Source organism: Chaetodon trifascialis, chromosome 7 (genome assembly GCF_039877785.1).
Source record: "Chaetodon trifascialis isolate fChaTrf1 chromosome 7, fChaTrf1.hap1, whole genome shotgun sequence".
NCBI lineage: Eukaryota > Metazoa > Chordata > Actinopteri > Chaetodontiformes > Chaetodontidae > Chaetodon > Chaetodon trifascialis.
Genome location: NC_092062.1, coordinates 16,545,705 through 16,562,245, shown reverse-complemented (window position 1 = coordinate 16,562,245; position 16,541 = coordinate 16,545,705). Strand labels below are relative to the sequence as shown.

Genomic DNA, 16,541 nt, shown 5'->3' with positions numbered 1-16,541 from the left:
TAGCTGTTTTGCCACTGAACTGAAAAAAATCTCACATGCAATCAGGATGGAGTAAAATGGATTTTCAGTGGTGCCCCGATGGCTCACCTGGCAGAGCACACTGCATGCACTGAGGCTTTGTCCTTACGGCGGCAGCCTGGGTTTGAGTCCACCCCTTCACTGCATGTCATCCCCCCTCATCCCCCATCCTCCCTCTCTTGTCTCTCCAGCTGCACTATCAAATAAAGGCAATAAAATAAAACGGATCTTCATCCTGCATCAAAACAAGCTTTCATCCCCAAGTAAGCAAACTCATCCTGCTTGCTTCTCTCTGCCCCCTTTCTCTACTGACACATAAATGAAATTCTAGCATGAAGGAAGAATCACTCCAAACTCTCCACCTGCAGTCACAAGTCATTAAAGTCACAGTCGAACTGCAAGTCTTATGAAGCTGCCAAACCAAATTCATCTTCACTTGGACTGCGTGACTCAGTCCCCTCTGCTGCAAACAGAAATGAGATTAGAGGCAATAACTGTCTTGAACCTTTAAAATACAGAGTTTACTAGATTGCTTGAGGTAATTCAGGTCTGAACTGGATCTACTACCTGTGTGTAATGTGATTATTGTCTCACACACAATGCAGAAATCAAAGCTGGTGAGGTTAACGTTCAAGTATTTTAATGAGGTGCCAATGTTGACGAGTTATGTACAGCAAAAAATGATGATATATGGCACCAAAAATCATTTTCCTAATAGAGTGAACACATGTACATAAATATAACTCATTCATTTACAACATAATATGCTAAATTGAGCCAGAATGTTTGGACAACATCAGTTTATACTAAACACTTAAAATCCCTTAAGACCTTCATAGTTCATTTCTAATTTTTTTGGTGGTGTTTTAATACCAAACTGCCCAAATTTGTGTGTATGCTAAATTCTTGAGGCAAAAGAAAATAATAATATTACATTGGGCCTGAATTCACAGGTAAGCATTTCACAAGTCTATTACATTTCATTCAGTGCAGTGTGCTTGTGCTTCAAGGCAGGATGAACAAGATGATATAACAGCTGAACATGTGAAACAATAAAACAAAATATATCATACAAAGTATTTACATGAACCAATTATGCATCCCAAGCATTGCAAGAGCAGACATACGAGTCAGAGCCAGCAAACTGACATGTTTAAACCAAGTGCTTCATGTGCAAACGGAAAAAAATGTCTGACACCACGACTGCCAACATCACTGAATCTGGGTGGAAAAAAGAACTACTGAAAACAGTTAAATGATCAGGGCAGCAGGTGATTTGTCCCGTGTCCAGTTTACTCTATGCAACGGTTTGTCCTGTTGCCCTTCTGTAACTGTGTTTGCAAGTGCCTGGACGAGCCCTGAGGTGGACTGTGCTGTCAGCTAGGGCTCAGTTTGTGGAGGCGGCGACGGTTCTTCTTTCTTTTCTCCTTCAGAGGTTGTGTTCAGAGCCACGTCTTGTTTTTTCTCTTTTGCCTTTTCCGGTTCTTTCATCCTGAAACATCAAATGGAAGAATCATTACGACTGAGTCATCCCATACGCTGGAAGTCGGCTGTCAGTGTAGTTTGTTATTTTGTCCAGCAGAGGTCCCTTAGTTGTTAGAGAATACATGGACTCTAGTAAGCTATGAAATAACTGGCAGAGCCTTAAATGTTACATGTATAAAAAGTGTTTTAAACCACCAAGACATAGACATGCTATATGATAAGAGGGAAGAAATATGTCAGTGTAGATGTCCACATCTCCAGCGTTTCAACAGTGGAGCATCTCTTCTTCAGCAGCCACCTTTCCAGTATACTTTAGAGTTGTTTAGCTGACATGTTGCAGCTGCGACAGAGGCAGAATGTCTCATGTCACTGCATCAACGGCCAGCTCACAAAACACCTAAAACTTCAGGATTACAGGATTAATCTTCCTAGTATAGACTGATGTTAAAGAATCGCTAATGCTCTAAGGTTGGAAATATAATTGATTTTTAACCACACATTCTCGGAGACAACTGGCTGCATCTTGATCGCAGTTGTTCACATAATTGCCTACTTAATATGTATGTTAAAGGAGGATGCCACTAGAGGGCACACCAGACAACTCAAACTGTATGGAAGCACAATGTAATGTGCAATGTAAGCTATAAAACATGGTGACACTCATGGTAACTCTTTTGTTAATTCTGATCATGGCCGTAATGCATCTTATGTACGCATAGTGTTAATCTTTGAAAAAGCAACGCTCCAAACAGACGCAGGGGCAGCTTTCATTTGCATGTGAATGCATTGTTAAAAACAGGTATATCTCCAGCCTAAGAGAGGTGTTAAAGTCTAGCTCCAGAGCATAAGTCAGTATGAATGGGTGGTTAAAGAGATGTGGTCAGGCATCTAACTCTTGGAAGTTAAGGTTTTGAACGGTGACCTTGGCATGGGAGCAGGCCGGTTACTGTGTAGGACGTCCCAGCTAGAGGTAGAGCTGTCGCAGATCAAAAGACAGAATCACATGTTCAAATCAGATTCAACATTTCTCATTAGATAGAAGGGTTGGAGGTGACATTTTTAAAGTAATTGCACTTGTCTGATTGACATTATGAAAGCCAGCGGTTCCCAAAGCGGGATGCAGCCTGGAGGCGTCTTCACAAGGATCCAGGGGACACCTAGAACAATCAGGAGCATCATGATTTCACTGTAATCTCATCTGGAGATTACACAGAGAGAAGAGATTACAGGAATCAGAGATCTCACATGTGCAATAATGACAATCATATTTTTGTCCTGACTCTGAGGTAACACATGTATGGCAACTTTGGGAACCCCTGATCAAAGCAGTGGAAAGGTTAAATCGCTGACTGGTGGGACACGGGGAAACTCACCACTTACGTTCATCAATCAGTGGTAAGAATGAAAGAAAATAATACGAGTATTTGGAAACAGCCATGTTATTGCAGCAGAGATTATCCTCAGCGCTGATCTTAGGGGTTACTTGAAACTTTTATGGTGAAACTTTGCAAAGAGGATTTACTGACATTTCCATTAGCACCCAAGCAACGAGGCCAATACCAATACATCTGTCGTAAGCCAAAATCAGCCAGTAACAGCCATGTGAGAGTGTTGGTCAGACTGACTCAACATAATCTCATCCGTCGCTGCAGTGTACACACACGACTGTGGGCACACAGGCCTCCTCTTTGAGTTTCTCGTAAAAGAAAATCCAAGATCTGCGCTTAAGGATATCTGACAAGCACAAGAAGAGAAAGTCACAAAAACAACACTGTCAGTGCGAGCCGAGCATCCTTGTCAGTACTGAGATCAGGTAAACCACCTGTTTACCACGACTGTTTCACGGTGGAGGAGTGTAAAAAATCTGCCAAGAGATAGGAGATGGAGAATGAGAGGAGACTGGATGTTTCCATAGTGACTGCTCCCACAGTTCCTGCAGATCACCCAGTTAAACCAGAACAGCAGCAGAGCGGTGGCCAGTGTCTGCCTCTGACACGACCAGGCAGCAGAGCAAAGCTCCTTACCGTATCGTCTTCACAATGAAGCGAATGATGACTGCCAGGCCCACACAGCCACACATCACTCCTATTACTATAGCTGTGACTTCACCTGCGGAAGGAGAGCACACAAAGAGGCGTGACGGATGAAGGAAATCCTCCAAAAATACAACCATGGATCAGAGCGGTTAAACAATTACTATCAAGAGATGTGATCAGCAGTAGCATCGGCCGGACTGCTACTTTATTTTCAAAAACGTGAAGGAAAATCACACGTAGTCTTACCGGAGGAGAGCTCCTTCCCCGATTCTACGACAAATAAAAGACGGAATAAATGAGTGGAAAAGTCACAGCAGACTTCATCTTTCTGTCACACCGTTCTGACACATTAATTTGCTGGTTTATCTCAGCAGAATCTGCTGCTCAGCTGTTTGTAAAATGTTATGTCTAGTCAGTGTTGCTGCCTTTGACAGCAGTGCTGATATCACAGGCCTTCCAGTTCAGTCACTCACTACAATGAGCACTTTACACAAATTCTTTCTCCTTTGTCTTTGTCTACCACTCTGTCTCCCTCTTTCACTTCGCTGTCTTTCTTTTTCCTCTCTCTTTTTCTCAGTTAGGCTCGCGTGATAACAATGGAGTCAGTGTTTCGTTTTTGCAAATCCTTTTCTCTAATCAGCTCGCAAACAAACACAGCTCCCCTGTGCTTTTCCACCACCTCCCCTTTATTTCTGTCTCTCTCTCTCTCTACTCCTGCCCTACAAAGGCTCTTTCCCCTCAGACAAAGTCACCGGTAATCCTTAATATTCCCACATTTCTCTCCACATTCCACTTTGCATGGGTTGTGCTAATTGCTAGCTTTGGTCTCCACGGCCACCCACTGGCTTGTTATTGTGGTTTTCATTATTAGCAGCATGCTGGCGATACAATCCAACTACGTGTTGTTGGGGTGAAACACAGCAGCTTCTCACCTTTGCTAGTTCACATTTGTGTGATTTGAAAGAATAAATTGATCATATATTCAGAGATGGAAAGTACGTTTAGTCAAGCACTGTACTTGATTACAAATTTGAGGTACTTGTACTTGAATTTTTGCTTTTTATCCAGCTTTATACTGCTGCTTCACTACATCTTAGAGGATAATATTAAAGGTCAACTACTGTGATAACTGATTAAATAATTTTACAATATTATTCCAAATAATACATATGTTTTATTGTTCATTTTTAGTAGTTCTGAATTTTGCTGTGATGTTTCACTTTGGGCTCTGGGTATTTGCAAAAACATTTACTTATTATTTTCTGATTCCTTTACAAACTAAACAATAGATTTATTAATTTATAATTAAAATAATCATCCATTACAGCCCTAAATGAAGTTGTTAAAATAGCTCCACCCCAGATAAACTATAACAGTAAAATCCTGCATTAAAATTAATGCATATTAAAGTAAAAAATAATTTAATGATATAATACATAATAGGAACAGTCACAGGCGACATGTTACTAAGTCATATTACTGAGCTGAGTACTTTTCAATACTTTGAGTACATCTTTCTGTTTAGACTTACAAACTTTTATGTAACTGTTTACTTGTAATGGAGTATTTTACAATGTGGTATTAGTACCTTTACTTACGTAATGAATAATTCCTTCACTACTGCATATATTGCGCTAATTGGGTCATAATTGAAAAACCAAAAAATTATGCTCTTTAATTTAAAGGCAAATGCCTGATTCTGAACGCAGCATGTGTTTATCTTTCACGTCAGCGGTCAACTTGGGTGAGTGGCTGTCATTTTTTACACCAATTATCTTGTCGCACATGCTCAGTCTGTCTAACCTGCAGTGAAGGAGGTGAAGACGACCCTGTGGTTGAGTGGCTGTGTGGCACGGTAGTTGTCCTGCAGCAGCATCCTGTCTGCATCTTCAGCTTTACTCGAGTAAAGTATCGTCTCCATCTTCAGCAGCTGCAGTTGGAAAAAGCAAATTATTACAGTCCTGAGGCGCGAAACTTAGAACAGAAAGTAAAATTCAACAGACTGACATTAAACTGAATGTAGAGAGTGAAAATATACACATCAACAGTCTGTGGAGGGTTTCAAAGCACGTTGGATCAGGTTGAGAGCCACCATGGATAAAAAGTGCCTCAGCTTTACCTGTGCTTTTGAGATTTGAACCCTCTCATGCAACAGTGTCCAGATCACACTCTGGTAGCAGGGCGGTGTTGTCAGGGAGCCATTGTAGCGATAGTAGCGTTCCAGATCCTTCGGGAGCAGAGACTGGACGTCAAAGGCTGGGATGGACACCTTCTGATCTGCCAGTGGGTGTAAGGAGGAGAAAAAATATATAAGTGAAGTCTTACAGATGCTAGTGCTACAGTCAAATATCATCAAAACGTTTGGCTGCAGCAGCACACAGAAGAAAAACAAATTCTTCTCTGACACGTCATCATTATCATATCTATTCAACGGACTGTGACCAGCGGCGTGGAGAATCCATTTATATTCAATGTCTGAAAATGCAAACTGCAAATTACTTAGTAGTGAGAGAAAAAGAGAAGGGAAAAGGCGCTCACTCAGCTTTTAAGACACTGTTTGATTTAGAAGAAAACACTCAATTATAAATTAGTATGTAAAGGAATTTGGTGTTTTTAGGACTCTCACGTAGACTTACCAGCATGTCTGACGCGGTTCAGGTAGTTGAGGATGCTGTTGAATGCCGGGTTGGTCTCCTCACCTGTCTGAGAAACCAAAACTCAGGCTTAAATGTTTATTAGGTCACACTATATATTAAGGTGCACATATTCACTATTAACTGGTTGCTTGTTGGCATGCATATTGGAATTAGGGTGTACTCTGGGCTTTAGGGTTATTATGGGTTATGGTTGGGATTCATGTCCAACAACTTCCTTACTTACTATGAAGAAGCATTAATTAGGAGGTTGTTGAATGATGAATGTGTATACCTTAATATAAAGTGGTGCCGTTTATTACATTGGTCAAAATACTCCAGCTGAAGGCTCAGAGAATGACTCTTCTTCTTATTCTTTCATAATTAAATCATGCGTGTTGCTGCTGTTTATTTGTACTGCTTTATTACCACAATGAGAATTCCTAAAACAGCCAAGCCGTCCCTCTGTGTCATGGCTGTGGACATGTTGGGGTAGAGCTCGGAGTTGTAGTGCACCACATGCAGCTGGAGAGAAGAAGAACATTGTCAGAGCAAGAAAGACATCCTGGTCCTTGTCCTTGTCCTCATGATGGCTGACGATTAGAAAACGAGAGAGAGAGAGAGAGAGAGAGAGAGAGAGAGACTGGGAGAAGGAGAGCTGCTTGCAAACTCAGTTTTCCTTCTCAGATTATGACAGAAGAAAAATAAAGAGCACCGAGGAGACGTGTATGATGTGATGTGAATGACCAAAAGCTTAATTATCTCATTATGTAATAACACCGCTCATGCATGACCTGCCGAGTGTTTTTAAGTCAGATTTGCCCTCTCCTTCATTTTGTGTTTTTTTCATCTCATTGTTTCATCACTGCATGATTTCGTCTTTTTAATCTGCTTTAACTCCCTCATGCTTCCTCCTCCTCTCCAACCGCTGACCCCTGAAGAAACCTGTGTTGGCATACCTGGACACTGACAGATGGACAGGAAGTGAGGTGCTGAGACGGTTTAATCCTTCTGCAGTCTTTCTCCTCTCCACCCAAAGCTTATTCTTCTGTTTGAGCTTTTCTTTTTTAGGGTGTTTATTTTTTTAGTTTATTTTAATCAACCGCAAATCTATCGTAAAACTTCCTCATCTGTTGCTCCGTCCCTGCACCTTTCTCTCGGCTACTCTACGGGATGTCTATTCAGTGTTTCCATCTCTATCCCTCAGTAAACCAGAAAAGGAATCCAAGCTCACAAAGCCATAACAGATTTGTGTGCGAGACAAAAAGAAAGCATGAGGTAAAAAAAAAGGAGATATAGTCACAGAGGAGCAGTAAAGAAAGAAAGAAAGAAAGAAAGAAAGAAAGAAAGAAAGAAAGAAAGAAAGAAAGAAAGAAAGAAAGAAAGAAAGAAAGGGACTCAAATTTCTCAGTGTTAACCAAAGATTTCAAGAGAAATACCAACAATGTAGTGGGTCAGAGACCACTGTTATGTATTCAATTCAGTTGCTTTATCAGACTAAAACCTTGTGATTTTCTGTTTAAATCACTGTTACATATGGCCAAGAGAAACAGGGACATCATCACATTTCAGAGGCTGGAACCAGTGAACACTTAGCATTTTTACTTAAAAAATGACTGAAACAATTCATCAACTATTAAAATATTTGCACATTAATTCTCTGTTAATAATCGATTAATCGTCTAACTGCTACAGCTCTCTGCAACATTCATCTGAAGTTTAAATTTTTTTTTAATCATTTCCTAAAACAGCTGGGCACTGCAGCTCGTAGCAAACACTGCACACTGCTAGGTGTGTGTGTCCTGTAGAAATGTGTTCATGTACTGCTGAAATCTGCAGAGTAATCCATTTTTAACCTGTTAATTCTTTGTATTATTGTAAAGGCTCAATTAAATCTCGCCTGTCTCCAAAATTTAGAAAGTTAATTGTGCAAACAGATAATTATATGCTCCTCAGTCTCTCTTACTGTACTTGTTCCTTGATAAGCAAGAATAAAACACTGTACGGCAGCTGAAACGTGGTCTGTCTACCTGGTTTCATGCTGTGTCAACACCATGCTGTGTCTTCTTTTCACAAATGATCATTCAGCCCAGATTGTTCTCATTCTCTCACCTGCACAAATGTCACCTCATCAACTTCATATTATTAAAAACCTTTTTCATCCTCTTCGATAACAATGATCACACACATCCCTTTATATAAAATCTTGACAGTCTTAGAAAACTACTGTGGCCAGTGGCCTCGACTGACCCCTTAACTCAAGTCTCATCTTTTTAAACATACCTCTGCATCAGCGCTCTGTCCGTTGATGGTGTGTTCGCTGCCCCCGTGACTCGGGCCGCCGCTGCCCCAGTGGAGGTGCATTTGCACAGCCGTAAAGAGCCACGGCAGCCCCGCCAGCCCCATCCAGTCTGGCAGCTCAATCACCGCTGATGGAGAGAAGAGCAAAACAAGAGTTCCCTCTCCGAGTTCAACAGAAAAGAAAAACTGAACACAACGTACGCGGAAGGCATTTCTTCAAAATGAATGCACGGAATCTTAAATATGAACTGAATTTATCAATGGGGAGTAAAAAGGTTGCTACCAGGTTACAACTGAGGATGGTGCAGAATAAACAGATCAACCGTAAGGCTGCTCGGATACCTGGAAGAGATCAGCTGGCTGCCATAGTTACCTGTGTGTCCATTATTGTACAGAGTGAAGGGCATGTGGCCGTGCTGGCTGTAGCCCAGCGGAGTCAGAGGGATCAGACTGGGGTCATATTTAGTCTGGGTGCTTACCACGTCGACGGGGGACTGAGAAGTACCGCCGCAGTCAGGGAAGTACTCTGACCACTCAGACTGACCCACCAAGCCTTTGACAGGAGAGAAGACAGAAACAATGATGTCACCTAATCACACAGCCCACTGGCTCCCAGTCATTCAGTGAAAAGCCTCCATTGATCAGTCTCTAATTAGACGAGACAATTATTCCTCGGTGTTCTCTTTAGGGTCACAGCAGTTGTGGAATGTAATGAAGTACATTTACTCATCTACTGTTCTTGAGTACAAGTTCTACTCCACTACATCACAGAGAGAAATATTGTACTTTTTACTTTACTCCATTTATCTGGCAGCTGTAGTTACTAGTTAATTTTAATTAATTTTCATTTATTTTTAGTATTATTGAGGTTTAGACTGTGGGTTGGACATAGCAAGCAGGGTGAAGGTGACAATTTTCGATATTTTTACAAACCAAACAACCAATTGATTAATGGAGAAGTAATCAACAGATTAATCCATGATGAAAACAATCGTTAGTTACAGCCCAATACAACATAGGCCAAAATGAGCTCCACCTCAACCAAATACAACAGGAAAATTCAGTTTTTACGTGAATTAATAACTTAAAGTTTGAGAGTTTCACAATAGTCATAACAGCCGCTTAAAGCCTAGTATATGTAAAGCATGTCTGTGACTGACTGTACTGAATGACTGCTGCTCTGGATCAACACTAAACTTAAAATCAAACTCAGATGCAGACACGGACCCCCTACGAAACCAAGAAACTCACAGACATGAGTTCCTACCAACAAAAGCAGGTCAACTTGAAAAACGAATGTCAAACGACACGCCACAACATAAACAGTACATAATATTCAGCCTCATATCACCTCTTCCAACCTTGGTTTTATAGTATTATCCAGATGTCTTGATATATTCAAAATCATTGTTAAATGACAGAAATGGATCAGCCTCATAAGGTCTTGCAAATACCAATAAATGAAAATGGTGTGTTGAATACCTGCAAATTTTTTGTCACAATTAATGTAAAATTAAAAATTAAAAAAAAAAGAAGAAGAACATTTTCAACAAAAAAACATTTAATCTTGTTTTGAGCAATATGATTTTTTTCTAAGCCTGGCATTGAGATGAGATTTTTTTTTAAGTCTTATATAAATTAATAGGTGAGATAATTATTATTGAGTTGAGTTTCCCATTCTTCTTTCCAGAGAAATGTTATTTTTTTTTACCATATAAACACTATTTTGTTTGGAGTATCTTTCAGAACAAACAAAAAATGTAGAATTTAAATTTGTTTTTGTGGTTTTAAATGTCAAAAATGGCTCTCAAACATACTAAATCAACTGAATTCAGTGGGGAAAAAACATAAAATGACAACCTGATTAGTGATAAAATGATAATAATGTTAAATGTTTGGGAAAATGTAGAAATGTTGTACACCAACATAAGATTGAAGGTGGCAACATGTAACAACATACAGATTATTTGACACATCTGCTGCATATAGCAGGTCCTCTACAGCTAATGCTACACTGTATGCTTATGTGATAAATATGCTCTATTTGAAAATCATTTTGAAACTTGAACTTCATTGAACTTAAACCTTGGAGTTTAATGAAAAGATGGACAGAAATATTGAGAAAATAACTGTGGGAGAGGAGAGTGACTGAGGCCCTGGTTCACTGAGCAAAAAAGAAAGTGGTCTCCCCAACTGCATAATAGAAGAAAGTGAGAAAAAAGAGTCTGAAAGAAAAAGAGAGTGACATGTTAGTCAAAGAATCTGAATTTCAATTGCAAGGAAAGGAATGCTTTAGAAACCAGGCGCACTGCTGACACTTTTTACACACAAAGAAATGTGAGCAGTGTGAAAAAAGTATCCAATCATATATTTCCCGCTGCAGGTTTTGCAAATGTTGAAGTTTTTAATAACATGCATCTGTGTTTATGTATTAACAGAGAGACAGAGTGCATATAATTACTGTACCGTGTTTGCAAACCACCCATCATGGTTTCAGCCTCAACAACTACCACATGAGCACAGTCAAAGGGTAAAGGCCCAGTCTTCCCTCTCTCTCTGCACACACAATGTGAGGAGGGGTCTTTACATTACTGATGTAAACACATCTTCCCCCCCACTGCTCTCCCAGTGCCTGTAACTCCCATCTTGCACTTCCAATCTCTTCTCCGTCCCGCACCCCTCACTGCTCTCCACAGCACAGCCCCGCACCAAGACCCAACTTCAAAAGTGAGTCCCGTGGCCCCGCCATTGGTTGTCATGGAGGTCTCCATGGCAACCGGAGGCCGAAAATTCTGACCCTGCACGCCCGCTCTACCTCTCCCTACCATGCTACCCCTGTCCTGAATACAGCCGGGAACAAAGACACACACATGCAGATTCCCTCACTTAGAAAATGATGAGGAAATGATGGAATGTGGGACCGACTGTCCCTCGATCACTTGACACAGCTCTGCATTTCTCATCTCTATTGGAAAGAAGCATCTCTGAAAGCCTGTAATTCTGCTCTTTTGTGTAGGAAAACTGTTGTGCCTATCAAAACTAACTTACCACTTCAGCTAACGGCTCACCAAGGCCACATCATGCAATACTGTGTCACACAACATGCCCCGCAACACACTCATCTGAGCACCGTCCATGAACCCCAGTGACTTTTATTTTGAAAATTCAGGGCAAAAACCAAAGGTAACTGAATGCAAGACATGTATCACTCAACATTTTGGCTACGAGTCTAAGACTGCCCGACATGTTTCTGCACCATATCTGTTCTGATAATGCCTACATGGCGTGTGTATAGACTCCGGTTTGCTCCAGGCACAGCCTCCACAGTTTGCTTTCTGTATGTACTGTACATCGGTGCTGCTCTCCTGAATACATGCAGAGAGTGGTGGTCTGTGTGCCCCATTCATTCCCACAATGTCATTGTCCACGGCATAGGCAGCTAGTGTGCGTCCACAACACAATAAACACATAGGTTATTGTGCGCTGCAACAATAAGGGCACAATTTGGTATGCTTTTGCTTAATCCCGTCCCATCTCCCTCTCTCTGTCCAACACCCTCATCCTCATGCACCTGCCTCCCTCCGCCTGCCTCTCTATCGGCCTTTTTCTTGCTTTCTTCCTCTCCATCTCCCACCACCCCTTCATCATCTCTGTGTGACTGCTGTGCTCATGCCAGCTTGTTGAACTGTAACTAATACAGACAGAGAGGCAAGTAGAGGAAAACAGAGGGAGCAGGGTTTGGAGATATGAGGGGTGGAAAAGCACAAATCCTACCCAACTTACAGATGCTTTTATGAGAGTTCAGATGTTTTAGAGATGAAAGTTTAACGTATGGAGTGAAGTCAGGGTGAAAAGGCTGCGTGTGCAGAGTTTCATTCAAAACGCATCCTTTGTTATTATCAGACTAGATCACCACAAGTCATCCTGTATCAGGCACTAAACTGCTGGACCAGGACAAAAAAAATCTGCTATGTCAAATGTCTCCACTCACGTCCTATGTATTACAGAATTGACTTCAGGAGTGTGCTCCTGGTCTATGAAGCTCTTAATAGTACCCAGATTATTGAATATATTTTACATCTCCATATTATCATCCACCCCCTGTGTATTTTGTTTTTTTAACACTCTTTGTGACACTTTGAATTGCTTTTGCATGAGATTTTGCTCTACAAGTTAACTTGAACTTACCAGTGTAGGTCCAGGTAACTTCCTCTGAAAAATGACAAAAGAGAAAAACTCCTAAAAATCTGATTTTAGCCAGCAATCATATAGGTTCACAGTGGTTTCCAACAAAGACTGACCATGAAGCATCATATCTGTGACATTAAATATTTGATTATAGATTTTTTTTTTTTTTTTTACACATTTCTAACTCTCTGTCCATCATTTCTAATCTACAAGTTCTCACATACGACCCAAATCTACTCAGTTTTACCACAACTCACACTGAAACACCCAAAACAATCTACAACACCAATATCAGAGCAAAACAAATCTCACATGATGCTGATTAATATATTAATTAAGACCTTACCAGGAGCAGGGGCAGCTGTCCACTGGAAACACAGAGGCATAAGAAGGATAAAGAGACCCAAAGAGCCCATGTTCGCCCTCCTTGTCCATACACAGAAATGAATACAAGTGGACGGAGAGATAAGGAGCGAGACGAAAAGAGAGAGAGAGAGAGAGAGAGAGAGAGAGACGGAGAGAGAGAGAGAGAGGGAAGCGGGGGGAGACTGACTGGGTCCAGCGATCCCACCTGCCACAGCTCGGTTTAACAGCCAGAGTGTGGATGTTACATGCTGGCTCCACTCTGGCATACAGGCCACTGGAACAGGTCTCAGCAACAGGCGGATGGAGAGAAAGTATGAAAAGAAAAGAGAGAAGAGAAAGAGTGGGCAGAGGTGGGGGAGAAATCAGGGGGGGAACAAGACTGCAAAGAGGGACCAGTGGGTGAGAACTAATTCAATGTTCGCTGCTGAAAAAAGGAGAGCGATACAACAGTGGGTGAGAGGACAGAGAGAGGGACAGGGCCGAGGAAAGCAGGTTACTGCATGTGAAGAGTGGGCTGCAAAAAAATGGCAATGGGATAAAGCAGAGTGAATAAAAAAGAGGGAAAGGGGGGGCTTACAATGCAAAAATGCACAGACTGCAGGGGAGAAATGAATGTGTCGATCTGAGAGGAGGCATGTGACTTGCTGAACTTTCCAAAAAGTGCTTGTAAATTACAGCTGGGTGAGAAGAAGTCCTCATTTGTCCTAATAACCTTATTGGATAATACTAATAGAGAGGGTGAGGAAGAATCTCACAGGCTGGTACAGTAGTATCCTTGGCTATACTGCTTAATACAAAGTAATACATGATTAAAGCGTGATACTCCTTTCACAGAATGTCCGATAGGATTGTTAAATGTGAATAACACATTGCTCCATTTATGCTGTTAATCGAGAGTGAAACTTTAACTTGAATACCTTTTAGAGGTCCAAAGTACAAATATACGTTCATAATAATGACAATAATAAAATACAGGTATTTATTTATTATATTTTTTCCTTATTTCCTACCCCAGTAATCCCCTTGCTGGGGTCCCATCCTGCTTGTTGGAACCTAGGTGAGCAAAAGGCCATTTTAAATGAATGACTTTGTAACTGTGTCCTGAGACAACTTCTGTTGTGATTTGGCGCGATACAAATAAAATTGAATTGAATTGAATTGAACTGTGTAATGTGTAGTCTCTGTATTAACAAAGGATAGCTTCATTTTCAGGACAAACAAAAACTGATTCATATTATGTATGGTATCATATCATATCTTATCACATCATGTTAAATATATTGCCCCCACCCACTGGGGGTCTGGTCTGGGCTCTCATGATATTCTACAGATGTTGGTCCGTAAAGACAGAACAGAATTAGTCAAAAAGCTTTTCAACACACTGTCCCTTCATCCTGTATTAATGTACAGAAGATCTAAAATTGTCAGAGCTGATCACTGTGGGGGAAGTTAAGGTAAATGGAAAGAATCGAGAAAATAGTGCTCTTAGTCACATGGCTGCTCCTAAATTTTCATTGATATAACTGTTTAAGTGGTCAGAATTAAACACCATAGTTGTGTTTTTTGTGTGCAATTTTTCCTCCAATTTTTGTTTGTCATGTCAGTAGTCTAAAGACCTTTTTCACAAACATTTTGACATGTCACGGTGATTAAAAGCACAGGTGAAAATCACTGAATTAACAATGACTGATAACACCAAGGTGCTCAGTTACTGTTCACGCTGGCTCACGGTCACACGGTCATGATTCACTGGGACTCTTCAATAAAACACAGTCATCTTTACTGTTATTCTTGACACCTGTGCTTTTCCTACCATGAGAAGCCAAAATGTCTGCTGTGCAGAAGGCCCATTGTTATTTTCATTGTCAATGATCTGCACAGCCAACAAAGCCTGATTCCCTGAAATACAGTGTGTTTTTTTAGTGGAGATGTTCAACATTCAGTGGTCTCTGTCAATCATCAAGTTGCATCATTCTGTGTAGAAAAATGTTTTCTGTTCGGTGTTTTGTAATCCCGACCAAGACTGACTGTGAGTTGGATTTACAGCATGTGTCTATATGAAAACAACAACAACAACAACAAAAGGTTACATAAACTGAACATATACTTGAACATCTCAAAGACTTCTCCACTCTCTAACACTAGGGGGAGCCCTCTCCACGTTACATGTTTTGGGCTGTTTTTTTTTTTTAATCCACCCTAAAACAGAATGTACAGTGTCATTGCTTTCTGCAACGCTGTCCAGATTGGTTATAGGCCCGGAAGTACTTCATAAAAACTGAATAACGGAACGACAGTGGCAATCTTGATGGGAAACTAGGATTCACAGCTCCATTAGAAAATGTAGCATCCAAAAGCAAAGAAGCCTATTGAGCCTATTTCATTGACCCTGGAACAACTGCTGTCATCCGACACACACACACACACACACACACACACACACACACACACACACACACACACACACACACACACACACACACACACACACACACACACACACAAAATTTCAAAAACAATCCTATTTCTGTTTTTGTTTTTGTTGTTGTTATTTTTTCCTTTCTGTTTTTAGGGTGGCTTTCCCCTTTAAAAAAATCCAAGGCAATCCAGCCAAGAGTCTTTTGATCTAGATTACATCACATTCTGGAGTCAAGGATAAACTTAAAACATTAAAATAAAACTGCAAAGGTTACATCACTTACTGCATTGAGTGTGACAACTCTAGAAGAGCTTTCGATAGATAGATAGATAGATAGATAGATAGATAGATAGATAGATAGATAGATAGATAGATAGATAGATAGATAGATAGATAGATAGATAGATAGATAGATAGATAGATAGATAGAGTCTCATTTCAGATTAGTGGTTCTGAATTAATCAGAGTATTGATTAGCCCATGATGATGATGATGATGATGATGATGATGATGATTAGTCGTTATCGAACTCATTCTCATTCAGCATTCTTTTTCTGAAACTCCTTAAAACTCGTTTAAAGAAATTATTAGTGTCTGGATTACTTTCTATAAGAGATTCGAATCGCACCTGTTTCCGCTGCGTGCTATTTTTCCCTAATCACATCACGAGGCAACCTCGGGCCAGAGTGTATGACTATCTAAAGTCTACTAACAGGTCTGTATATATAGCACGAAAACCACTGTTTTATTCACTCTCCACCTCCTCTGACTCTCCATCTTTTCACACTGTGTACCGGCCCGCTTAAACGTGAAGCACTTCAGCCAAATTATGCAACAGCAATAACATTTGCCGGCCTCTCATTGGTCGCTCAGCGCTCCGTTGAGGGGGTGTGGTCAGAATATTTTTACACACCATTGGCCGCGTCTTGGCAGTGGGCGTGTCGTTTGATTTCATTCACAAATCTGCCAGCGGAGCGTCTCACCGACATGTGAATATCCCTGTTTATTCGGATGAACACATGTCCCGGCTCCGCAAATGGGAGCGGCGGACAACGCTGCAGCCTCGGCAGGAGGAGAGAGACTTTCTCTGGCTTT

General features: G+C 40.9%; 1 protein-coding gene across 4 annotated transcripts; it reads right to left on the bottom strand.

The window, feature by feature from the left end:
• Positions 1 to 635: 635 nt before the first annotated feature.
• ca14 (carbonic anhydrase XIV) lies at positions 636 to 16,136 on the bottom strand. 4 transcript variants are annotated; one of them, XM_070966643.1, is made up of 13 exons: positions 13,008 to 16,136; positions 12,662 to 12,685; positions 8,847 to 9,026; positions 8,456 to 8,601; positions 6,602 to 6,697; positions 6,176 to 6,242; positions 5,659 to 5,816; positions 5,343 to 5,469; positions 3,786 to 3,809; positions 3,528 to 3,612; positions 3,326 to 3,367; positions 2,426 to 2,479; positions 636 to 1,510 (listed from the first exon to the last, which is right to left on the bottom strand). In XM_070966643.1, exons 1-13 carry the CDS (start codon positions 13,291 to 13,293, stop codon positions 1,399 to 1,401), a joined length of 1,401 nt encoding a protein of 466 aa, XP_070822744.1. In that variant the 5' UTR covers positions 13,294 to 16,136; the 3' UTR covers positions 636 to 1,398. The 4 variants fall into 4 exon arrangements, with proteins under 4 accessions (XP_070822744.1, XP_070822747.1, XP_070822745.1 ...); XM_070966646.1 differs by having other exon boundaries at positions 3,334 to 3,367; XM_070966644.1 differs by lacking the exon at positions 3,326 to 3,367.
• Positions 16,137 to 16,541: the final 405 nt, after the last annotated feature.

Bases quoted from the DNA above. Each gene is read 5' to 3' on its own strand.
- ca14 (XM_070966643.1), bottom strand. From the start codon at position 13,293: ATGCCAGAGTGGAGCCAGCATGTAACATCCACACTCTGGCTGTTAAAC. The intron at 6,698-8,455 runs GTATGTTTAAAA...TCTTCTCTCCAG, and splicing joins GACAGAGCGCTGATGCAGAG to CTGCATGTGGTGCACTACAA. The intron at 3,810-5,342 runs GTTAGACAGACT...TATTTGTCGTAG, and splicing joins CTTCACCTCCTTCACTGCAG to AATCGGGGAAGGAGCTCTCC.